A 12154-nucleotide genomic window follows, 5' to 3' on the forward strand; every position below is an offset into this window, starting at 1 on the left:
GCGAAGATGGCAAAAGCAGCCGAAATTTGATCATCGTTCCAGATTCCAAAATAAGAGACGTTTTGGCGGAGTTCCATAATGGTCCCAGTGGAGGTCATCTGGGAATAACCAAAACCGCCGAGAAAGTGAAGCAACGATTCTACTGGGTTGGATGCCAGAAATCAATTGCTGAATGGGTAGCCAATTGCGAGAAGTGCATGAAGGCGAAAGGTCCAACAAGGAAAAGGCGAGGTCCTATGCAAGAGTATAGACCTGGAGCCCCGTTTGAAAGAATAGCAATGGACGTGGCAGGCCCTTTCCCAGTAAGTGATTCTGGAAACCGTTATGTCCTTGTGGTCATGGATTACTTCAGCAAATGGCCGGAGGTGTATGCAATTCCAAACCAAGAAGCAAAAACGATTGTGGATGTTGTCAACAAAAACTGGATATGTCGCTACGGTGTGCCGTCCGAGATTCACTCAGACCAGGGAAGAAATTTTGAATCGGCCATATTCAAAGAGATGTGTGAATCCCTTGGTATCAAGAAAACGAGGACTACACCATTACATCCACAATCCGATGGCATGGTAGAAAGGTTTAATCGCACTCTGGAGGAACATCTTCGAAAAGTAGTGGACAACGGCCAGAGGGACTGGGACGAGCATATACCAAAGTTTTTGCTGTCGTATAGATCTGCCATTCATGATTCCACCTCTCGAACACCTGCCAATGTTCTATTCGGAACTGAGTTGAAGTTGCCTGGTGATCTGATATTCGGTGCTAAACCTAATGAGCTCGCCATGGAAGAAAACAGAAACGACATCCCAAACACTTTCGGTGAAGTTCACGAATCAGTGCGCAACAAAATAAAAATGGTCAGCAACAGAATGAAGGCGAGATACGATCGTGCTGTAAATACTGAAGGCTTCCAAGAAGAAGAATTGGTTCTGCTATTTAACCCGCAACGAAAGAAAGGATTGTGTCCTAAACTGCAAACACAGTGGGAAGGCCCATACAAAGTCATCAAGAAGATCAATGATGTTGTATATCGGATTCAGAAGGACAACAGCCCTAGATCAAAGATGAAAGTTGTACATCTCGAACGATTGGCTCCTTACGGAACAGGTTCTGTGCCTGTTCGGGACGAACAGGCTTAAGCGGGAGGCAGTGTTACGAATTTGATAATTATAGATATAAGTTTATTTAAATTAGTTTCCGTTAATTTAAAATTTCAAATTGTAACGATAAAATTTCGCTATCACTTGTTGGAATCATCTATTCATTTTCTAGTATTTTCCTGAATTTCTTTTATGTTCTTTTGTTTGCTTACCGAAATGTTAGTTCTTACTCTCTCATAGAATAGCAACCCCTTTGCTTTGTTATTCTGCATTCTCATTTCATCTCATTGTCTATTGTCATTGTTGTTGTAGTAATGCGAGCATATATCTATGTGAGTGTGTATGTGTTTGGCAGCCACCAGACGAATAACTTAATGATCGTAGATGCTTCTAGCATTGTCTAAGAATGTTCTGGCGTTGCCAGAATATTGTAGTGCTACCAGAATGTTCTCGTATTGCCACACCGTCATATATAAAAGCGCTCGCATGCAGCTAACGAGTCAGTCTTAATTAAAGCGTCAAACGAATAACTTCAGTGTGAACGAATTGTAAAGTGTGAAGTCATAGTAAATAAATTGTAGATTGTCGTTATTTAAAAGAACTGTGTTTTAATTGTCGGGTAATTAAAAACGCCTAAATATAAAAACGTAACAGAACTATAATTCCCAACTCTAGAGTCAACCGCTTGTTCAGGTGTCGAAAAACGTGGACGGGAATAAAAAGTCTTTCGGTTCCAAGCCAGGACTAATCGGGGGATGACCCACTAAATTGATATTTTGAGTGCTCAAAATTTCAGTTATTTGAGCCGATTGTCGTGGTGAAAAGTAATCCGTCTTCAGAAGTTGGGTTTCCTCATCGAAGACAACTAGCAAGCACAATGGTTGTGGTACGATTGGGACATGTCCAGTTTTTCCGAAAAAACCGACGATCATTTGCTTGGAAGTGCTTCGTGAGCGATCAACTTTTCTTGGATGCAGGCCATCTTGAAACACCAATACAGTTGGTTCACTTTCGGGCTCATAGCGTAAATCCAAGATTCAACTCCTGTCACGATGTCATAGACGTTGTTTTGACGGTCATATATGGAATGTATGCTGGTCCCACTAATGTCTAAGGTTGTCTCAATCTCACCATAAGTTGTTGTATATAAGATGGCGCACAGCATCAATGGTTTCCCGAACAACTACTTTTTATGGGCGACCTTCATGAAATTAGTCTTGGAGTAGACTACGACCTTAGTTGAATCAGCAATGCCATTGATAAACACAGGTCCTTGACAGAGGTTTTCGATAAAATTTGAATTAAGTTAACCGATGCACTGTTGTTGAGTTAATCCACGTCGAAAGTTGTAAAAAATAATCGCAGGAAAATATTCACGATTTAATTTTATTTTTGGGCGAGATAATCTTTTAAGTTGCTGTAAGCAAAACAAATAGCCAGAAATGATCTGAAACGTGAAGGCCAGATTTGATCGAAATGCACGTCGAAGTGGTAGAAAACTTGCTCGTGATCTGAACATATCGTGAGAACGCATTGAAGTTCCAACAAGAGCAAGAGTTCCCCGATGCGCAAAAAATATTAGACTTGCTTCGCTTGCAAGAAAGCGGCCAGTTACCGAATGTGGTTTTTCCGAAAAGAAGCTATTCCGTTTTCGATTTGCCATCAGAACTCAAGCGCCGCCGATGGTAATGGTATTGGTCTCCTTAACTTCCCGCTAGTGTTCATCGACCGTAGGGTCAAAATATCATATTCCGAATATGATAGAGAACATGCCTTAAAGACAGTATTGAAGCCCTGGGCAGACATACATTGACCGCAGACTATGAACATTCCAACAGTCAGCACCATCGCACTCAAAACGCGTTAACCGAGAATGACCTAAAAACAGATTCCACCGTGCATTGACCACTAAAGTCTACAGATATCAATCAGGTGCGCTTCTGCTCCTGATGCATTTTAGGGTTCATCCCAAATTTCGATCATCTCAAGATGGCTCTACTCCGGGAATGGGCCAAAATACCGCAGCGCCACTTTCGTGCAACGTGTGATGGCTTTGTCAACCGTTTAAAGGATATTATTCGTGCCAAAGGTAGCAATTCGAACAAATCGAAACTGCTTCTAAAGTTTGGTGTTATTTACATTTTTTTTTTGTTTTTGAAAAATTATATTATTATATTAAAAAAAAATATTTTTTTTAAATCTGGTTTTCTTTATGAAATAAAATGATAGCAGTTTGCTTTAAATGAATAAATTTATGAAATCCGTTTATTTTAGCACTACTGACAATATACTACTCAGTTTTTTATATTTATTTTTGCGAATCGAACCATCGAAACATTGAAAATCCTTTATATGTAGCTATCTAAAATAGTTCCGCAATATACAAAACAGCTACTTCAGATTGAAAGCAAATAAAGAAAACAGAAAATTGAAGCGACAACATAAAAATAACAACAGTTTGAAGGCATAAACTGCTGTCAGAAATAGACAAGAGCATTAAAAAGACAGGTGGCGTAGGGACTTACCTCATAACCTTTGATTTTGTAGATCTGTTCATTGCGAACCAAGTAGACTAGAGCCAATGGCAAGAATGCAATTGCCGTGAAGACAAGAAAATAACGCCTAATGGCGCGCCAGTATGTCTTGTTCAGACGCATTGATGTGATGTATCTATAGCACCTTGCACTTTGGTTTACTTTCACGTGTGCTAGTGGGTGGGGGACGTCGATTGGTTGTGCGCTCTTTCCGTGTTCTCCAACGCACTTCCAGTCGTTGGTATTTAGCTTAATGTAATGTAAACCAACACCACACCTCTTTGATATCCTGAGCACCTGAACACACACACCTATATTTCTCCGTCATACACTTCTGGCGCTTCTGTTCTTTTTTTATTATTCTCCGTTAAAAATTCTATTGTTGGTAATTGTGGGGCTTGTAAGTGGAGACCATGTATGTGTGTACTATGATTGTATGTATTAGATGTTGAATTTTTTTTGACACCTTGATTTCTGATTTTTTCACACTGAGCACATGTTTATCTATTTGTTGTTGTTGTCATTGCCTGTTGTTACTGGCAATGTATTAGAAATGCATGTCTATGGCTGAGGGTGTCAGCTCGGATCTGACGCGGGGCATGGCGTGTAAGAAAGTGTGTGTTTTAAACACTCATAGTATTCTCCTGTGCCGTCTTTCGGTTTTATTTGTTCATCAACTATGGACACAATGCGAGTGACGGATGGACGAACGTATAAAATGAGCGATTAATTAACGTTGCGAGATTAAAAGATTTTTGCACTCAATTGCAGTCATCCACACTGATCGCGAGAGAAGTTGTTGGTTTTTTTGTATATTTTGGTCTTCTAGTAGCATGGAAATAAAGAAAAAACACGTAGAAATTAGCATCGAGTTTTATATTTTTTATTTTCACTTAAACAATATTTGCACTGTATTTAAGCACAAATAATTGCAGTCGTTTGTTTTTAGCACATTCATATGAAATTGTGTCATCGCCGCCAGAGTTCATAATCATTAAAATAAGTTTTCATAAAACATAGACGTTAACACACGTGGATATATTTAGTTGGCAGACTACCACTAGGTACCTGACAAAAAGTGTTACCAATACATTCGGTATCCATGCACATTTGCGGCAGCTCGACTATTTAGCCTACTGTGATGCTACACGTGATGAATTTCTTTCTTATCATGCAGAGAAGAGAATAATGTTATTTTTGAACAGTGAGCGTATTTTTTAAGACGTGCCCAGAAGAACTTCTTGGGAAGTGGAAAAAATGTATAGAAGATCCTGAGATGCGGAATAAATTCCATTTTTTGCTGGGAGGAATAAATAAAAGGAACCAAGGACACTCAAAGGTAGGTTCAACAATCTGGCAATTTTTAGCAGGCCCGTGGAGTCTGAGAGAAGTATTTAATGTCATAGTCGGAAATGAGCAAATTTGGCTCGACTCCATACCATGATTCTGGTTCAAATGGTCTGGTGTTTATAATTTAATCGATGAACTTAAATAAGGTTGAAAAGCGTTCGAAATATGTTTATTAACACGGCTGTTTTCTTTTAGCACTGGATGCTACATTTGTATGGGCTATCCAGAACATCGTTGCACTGGTGTTCTATCCAGAACATCTAATCAGTGCAAGTCGCGCAGATGTTGCCAGATTGTTTTTTGATAAAGTGACGCTTCTTCGAGTCACAATAGCAATTTATTGTGACTAATTTATCAAAAAGAAAAAAAAAAAACATGAAATTCAAAGTGGTACAGTGTCATAACTAATCGCAGCAGTAAATATTTATTACTACTTGGAGCATTTCATACATTAAAAATTCAAGATTTCTGTAAACAGCTGATGACAGTGTTGCATATTTTTGGAGATGTCCTGGATAAACGAGTACTCTGTTTTATTTTAGTCGTTCACGGCTTAGGGTATCCAGTGCTAAAAGAAAACAGCCCTAATAAGGTATCACAAAAAGTGCGAAATTTATCAACCCTGCTCTTAACTACTAGACAAAACAAAATTTTAGTCATTTTTTTAGGATGGAAAGGTTAGGTTTGGAAATGGAATCCCGGCTTTATATTTAGATCAGTGACAAATGACCTCCATGACATTTTCTATGCAAGGCGAACATGTTAAACATTGCGCCACTCGAATCTAGGTTGACTCGTCTCATTTCTACTGATACACACCTAAGGCAATATACGACTACTTGTGTTCTCTAACTAGTCCACTTCATCGTATCTATAACTTGTGTATTATCTCGTCGTCGAAAAAAAAATTCACGAAAAATTTTCCAATTGAAATTTTAATTGAGTTTTAAAAAATATTCGATTAAAAATTTAATTGAATCAACAAATTTTTTAATTGAAACAAAAATCAGTCACAAAAATTAATAATATCAATTACTTTTTTAATTGGATTAATCATTTTTTAATTGACCTTCAATTAATTTTTTAATTTATACCATCATTTCTGTGATTGAAGACATTTTAATTAAAAAATTAATTGGATCAATTAATTTCGTTATTGAATCAGAAAAAAATTGTGTGGTACCAAAGACATTTTTTCAATTTTGAACACCAATTTTTTCCTTCAAACTACGAAATTTTCTTTAACAAGTGAAAAAATAATAATTATGTCTAATGAATTTTCTTCAATTTGTCGAAAAATATTTACTTATTTTTGTGAAATCTGTGTGGCATTGTAATACAGTTTAGTTAAAATTTTCATAAATTAACCTATATTTTCTAAAATTAACCAAAATTTTCCTCTTTGGTGGGTTCATTGTTTTTTTTACTCCTATACACAGATGTGCCCCCATTCTAGGTGCCCGCTCATGTTTACCACGGCTCTAGCTATTGTAGCTCTTTTTGTCTATAGTGCCTACTCATCCAATTCAACCCAAGCGGCCTCTACACAGAAAAATATATCACCAAAATATTTTTTAGTCAAACTAGAAACATTAAGCCAATGATTGAAAATTTGTAAATTTTTAATTAAAAACATGAATTGATACAATTAACTTTTTAATCAAACTCGGAAGACAAAATCAGTTAGAAAAATTATTGATTTTTTTTTTTTAATTTTTAATAAAAAAAGTAAAAGTAAAGAAGAAAATCATTGGCGCCAAATCGTGACCATTTTAACCATACATTATTTCATTCTTACTGTTTTTGGGAATCGAACAAAAATCTTCTTTTGCTTTAGTTCATATGGTCATTGAACTTTATACCCACATTTAGTTCATAAAATTTTTGAGACATACTTAAAAAAAGTAAGATTTCATTAAGCTGTGGAAAATTTTGAAAAAAAAAATAATAATAAAATTTATCTACAAATAAATTTTATCCAATAAAAATAAGTTAAATTTAGCTTTAGTTTAACTACGGAAATTTTTTTCTGCGTAGAACCTTTGTAAAATTCTAAAATTTAACTTTTGTGTTTACAAGATCATCGATACATTTTTTGGGATTAGTATACTCTGGTATATCCAGTATTAAGCCCCCAGGCTTAAAAACCACCTAGTGTCCAATATTTCAGCCTTCTCAATCCCCTCTGTCTATTTAAGATTACAGAGATATATCTTTATCGTTATTTTTACGTAATCAACCTTTTATTTTTCTATTCCATAGCATATGACCTATTCTATACTCAAAGGAAAACGACATTCATCCGGAACGAATTTTTAGACAAACAAAATTCCCTTTAATTATAAAGTTCTAAGAACAAAAAAATCCGAATTTATTACAAGCAATTCAGCGATTGTCTCTAATTTTGATTAATTTGCTCTTAAAGAAATGTCTTTGCAATTAAAAGGAAACTTTGTATAAAATTTCGTTCCTCACACAACTCTTTTTTCAGTGTATAGACGCGGTTTCCTGAAACTGGTACATTTCCAAAGGCACCATCGAAAATACAAACTTCGACTTTGCTCCATTGCGGCACAATGCCTAACTCTCTCAGTGAGTTATATGCATGTGCACTTGTATAAAATAACGGTAACTCTGGTAACGGAAACGGAATGGAGTATTAAGGGAATTACAACAATAAAGGAATATGAATATATATAACTACTTAATATCAATGTATATATGTATTTAGATTCATATATGTTCATGTGTGGATAGGTAATGACAAAAGAAAAACAAAACAATATAACATCTATGCTTTGTTTTTGTATTGGAACAATACAAAACGAAAGAGTATGGGAGGAAGCCCAAAACCTCTATGTTTGTAGCAGGGTGGTTGCTCTCGACGATATTTAAACGTGTTGGAGTGGAGATGTCTGAGAGTTTGCTTCTGTTTGTATGACGGAGTATTATGGCTCAATTGGATGTAGTAAACGCGAGTGTGTAACAAACAAAAAAAATTGTCTCATCATGTGCTTTGTTGGTGGAAGACACAAATACACACATACGCGAAAAGGAGACAATGTTTTGAACTTTCAAGGAAACTTTCAAGTCAAAGAAATATTCAAGGAGCTGTAACAAACATTAGAACCCGAAACGAAGTACAATATAATTTTTTCTATATATGGGTTGGCCTATGATGTTGATTGTTGTGAAGTTGAAGTAATAATGAAGCATTGTATAAGGGCATGTTATTGATTTTCTTCATATTTCTCTTTACTTGTAGTAGGAAAACTAAAAAAGAAAATTTTTATTCAGCGGAAGTATTTGCTGTATGTATTTATTTGGTAATGACCATTATTGACTCATATGTGGCACATGTATTGGTTTTTCTTTTTTCACGCTTTGTTTTTATTTTTAATATCAGTTTTTTTTGGCAATTAGATATTTGCAAACTATTTTGTTGAAGCGAATATAAACACACACACACACACACACACCAAAAAACGATGGATTCTTATATTTTAGGGAGACGTGACATTTATTCCAAGGAGTTTTAATTTTCATAGATTTTTTCACTCATCATTGTTTCATTTTTTCTTTATACAACTGTTGTATTTTTGGTACAATATGATTTCTTTCTCTTCTTAACAAATCGAAAAATGTTCACTTAGTATTCTTTTCACTAAAACGATTCATTTAATTATCCATATGTTTTTGTTTTACGATAAAAATATTTCATACATTTGTTTTATAACTTTTTTTAGTAAATTATTTTGGGGCTTTCTTTTCATTTTCATTGAACTTTTCGTTTAATGGAGAGTGCCCATTTAACACGTTTGCTTGCCTTCGCGTTTTCACTCACAATGAAAAGAAATGTGTTGTGTGTCGCTCCAAATTGCCATCTCTTTTGTATCGATATGGCACATTTAAGTGAATTTTCGCATGGATTTTGATTCTCTTGCGCTCTCTGACTTTCTCTTGTTAACGTTAGAATTTTCATGGAGCTCTTTAATTCTCATGCAAAGTAGCCCCATCAACCCACCCCCATCCTAAGAATGAATGTTGTACAGAGTTACCGTTCTCCATTTCTCTGTATAAAAATCCCAAAATTTGTTCGAGATTTTAAAGTCTGTCCTCAAGTCATACACTGAAAATAAACATTTTCTTTTGCCAAGAACGAAATTGTTGACAAAGGAAATTGACTTTTGCCTGCAACTAATACTACGTTCGCACTAGACACGAAATCACGCTATTTAGAACCAAAATCTCTTTACAAATCTCATGTGTTCGGACTGGCAAAATAACGAGATTTCGTAGATTTGAGAACTTAACAGCTGTTTGTAAATATATCAATACAAACACAAACCCATACATAACCTAACTAATAGATGGCCCGTCGCTCTCTGACCAGAAAATGTTGAAGAAGCCTAAATGAATTTTTCTGACATTTCGTGTTTTTCGTAAAGAGAACATTTGCTCAAAACTAAATTTTGTAGTTTCGGGGTTTTAGTCGTATTTTTTTTTGTTCACCTATAAACTTTTGAATATTTAATTTGATTATAAATCATCTCGTGTTTGTTCACAATGTGGATATAATACGAACAATGTAAAATCGAATCTCAGAGAGAATTTGTAATTCCCCCTATTTTCTTCGTCTATTCCTCATTTTGGGAACTGTCAGACTGCGTTTGACACCGCCCTGCCAGCATTTCAAAGTTCCATTTCAACCTCATCGTTACCACAGACTCGTAAATGTCACTTCAACCATCATGAAAAGGTACATCAAAAAGTACTTGCAAGTAATTTGCCATCCCTACTGTTAAAAAAGCCATTTTTTTGTGAAACGCCAAGCGCAACCAGCTTGTTATATTTTAATTAAATAAAAACGAAAATAAAGTTCTGAAAACATAGATTATACGCTTAAAATTGTGAAAGGTATATTGGTGAACAATTTGGTGATTTTCCAAATGGAATAAAGTGATTGTTTTTCAGATATTTTACAGACACGCTGCCTCCATGGAATAAAAACACTGGTTGATAGACGCAGCAACATGTAACTCGCTACTTGTAACTCAACATCATCATTAATGCCAAAAATTATGTTAAATGTAATGTGATAGTGGTATAAATGTTATATTTTTAAGAATTTGTAAATGTTTAATCAAATTAATAAATATCTAAACAAACGTGTTTTACTCGACCACAATGATTCTTTTACAACTATCTTAAAATTCACTTTTTCTGATTATTTGGAGGGTCCCTTATTGGCGTCGTTCTAAATTGATCTATAAAGGCACCTAATAATTGCACTCATGCGAAACATTTTTGTAGTAACTTGGCGTGGTACAACTTCTCAATAGTGACGGCGCTTTTCCGACGAGTTTTTGATGTCGTATATGATTGTTTTCGACGTAGTGGGGATTCTCAAAAGAGTCCCCAAATTCAAAAAATGTTGGCAGGGCGATGGATCATCTATAGTTAAGTTATCTACAACCCCGTATGTGTACACGCACACACACATTCATCTACAAGGAAAATTGGGGCAGGGTTGCAAAAAGCGCATTTTTAGTACCAAAACCACAGTTGTACAAGGCAGTATGGGGATTTTGAAAGAGATTTTGTTGAAATCCTCTACGAGCCAGCTGATATTTGCCTATTGCAATCCTCGTTTACGAGGATTTCGTGTCTAGTGCGAACGTAGTACAAGACCACACAAAACAGATTAGAAACAACCATACCCTGTCAGCATTTCACAGTTCGATGCTATCCCCATCTCTACTGTAGACTCATAAGTAACACTATAACAATCGCCAACTATGATGGGGAAATGAGTGTACATAAATAGCTTCGTATAAATAATTTCTAGCAATTAAAAATCAGTGCTGTAAACATAATTATTACGACATTCAAAATGGAACAGTGATATTTTTCATATTTTTCCAAAGATGCTGCCTCGTTGAGGGATAAACACACGGTGATGCATGTACCAGCATTGTTAGGAACAGAAAAATATCTGTTGTGGATTTTGTATGCACCCTCAAAAAAAAAATCGTTTCTGTAACATACAGAACACATTTTGCTTCAAGCATATATATTTTCAGGATTGCTCCAAACAAAATATTGTTTGTATTGTTCAAACACATTATGTTTCACCTTAGGGCATACAACGGGTAGTAAACAATTTTAATGAAATTTCCTTTGTGTGAATATATTTTTAAGGCGCCAATAGGTTACTTCCATTATACTCTCTAGTTCTCTCTTTCTAAACACATATATGTTTATACACTATTTCCAAATTAATATATGTTTGCATCTAAGCATATTATATTTACAAACATTTTATGTCCCAAACATAATATGTTCTAACATATATGTCCCAAACATGTTGTGCTAGTTTATGAACATTATATGCTTGCACTTAAAAATGTTGAGCTCCAAACATATAATTTTTGCACCCAAACATATGAAAAACAGTTTATTTTTTTCGTCCATGTGGCATTTAAATTGTTTAAACAAATTGAAAATTAATAATAATACAGATGTAACAGAAACATTTTTATGAAATCTTATATTTATACTAGGGCTGTCATTCGGGATCGATTTTTATAAATACCGGAAAATCCCGGGATTCTATACTTTGAAATCCCGAATCCCGGGATTTTCCTAGATGTTTTTTTGGGGATCCCAAAATTTTCGGGATTCTTTAAATATTTTAAGTGATAACAATCTACAGCGCAAAAAATTGTTGTTAATTAAGCCAATTTGGTTTAATTAAATTTTATTAACAAAAGAACATAAGAGTACATAAATTAAAAAGCCATTTCAAATTGCTATCACATCCCAATAAACACAGGTTGGGCGTTTTTCAAATGCAACAATTTTTCAGTTTGAGGGTAAATATAATTTTCAACATAAATTCAACTTGACTTGAAATAGCTCATCTTCAATACATCTTCAAATTGTTTGCGAATTACTTCCAATTTGCCAAAATGTTGACGAAATCTTTGAAAAGGTGTTGAAGATAATATGAGAAAACTTTGACAAAACACTACCCTAAAATGCAACGAAAAAAACCATGTGGTTTTCAATACTTATTTGTGCAACGAAGTTCGTGGTCAATTGCAAGAAATAAAAAAAAAATGGAAAATTTTAGACAAATAACCAAATAGTTTATAAAAATAGGAAAGTGAA

General features: G+C 34.9%; 1 protein-coding gene and 1 long non-coding RNA gene across 5 annotated transcripts in view; one reads left to right on the forward strand and one right to left on the reverse strand.

Moving 5' to 3' along the window:
• Positions 1–8814, reverse strand: part of LOC142233163 (carbohydrate sulfotransferase 11) — a 74352-nt gene extending 65538 nt beyond the window's left edge. For 2 of the 4 annotated variants that reach the window (XM_075303985.1, XM_075303981.1), the window contains exons 1-2: positions 8705–8814; positions 3623–4456 (exon numbers count right to left, since the gene is read on the reverse strand). In XM_075303985.1, coding sequence (XP_075160100.1) covers positions 3623–3754 — 132 coding nt within the window. In that variant the 5' untranslated portion in view covers positions 3755–4456; positions 8705–8814. Of the gene's footprint in view, positions 1–3622; positions 4457–8460; positions 8677–8704 lie in introns of those variants that run through there. The other 2 variants (XM_075303982.1, XM_075303984.1) reach the window with 2 other exon arrangements.
• A 989-nt stretch (positions 8815–9803) lies between these two features.
• Positions 9804–10169, forward strand: LOC142232738 (uncharacterized). The gene is made up of 2 exons (XR_012721187.1): positions 9804–9898; positions 9956–10169. It is a non-coding gene; the product is annotated as an uncharacterized LOC142232738 (long non-coding RNA).
• Positions 10170–12154: the final 1985 nt, after the last annotated feature.

The sequence above is a fragment of the Haematobia irritans genome, chromosome 4 (assembly GCF_050003625.1).
Source record: "Haematobia irritans isolate KBUSLIRL chromosome 4, ASM5000362v1, whole genome shotgun sequence".
NCBI lineage: Eukaryota > Metazoa > Arthropoda > Insecta > Diptera > Muscidae > Haematobia > Haematobia irritans.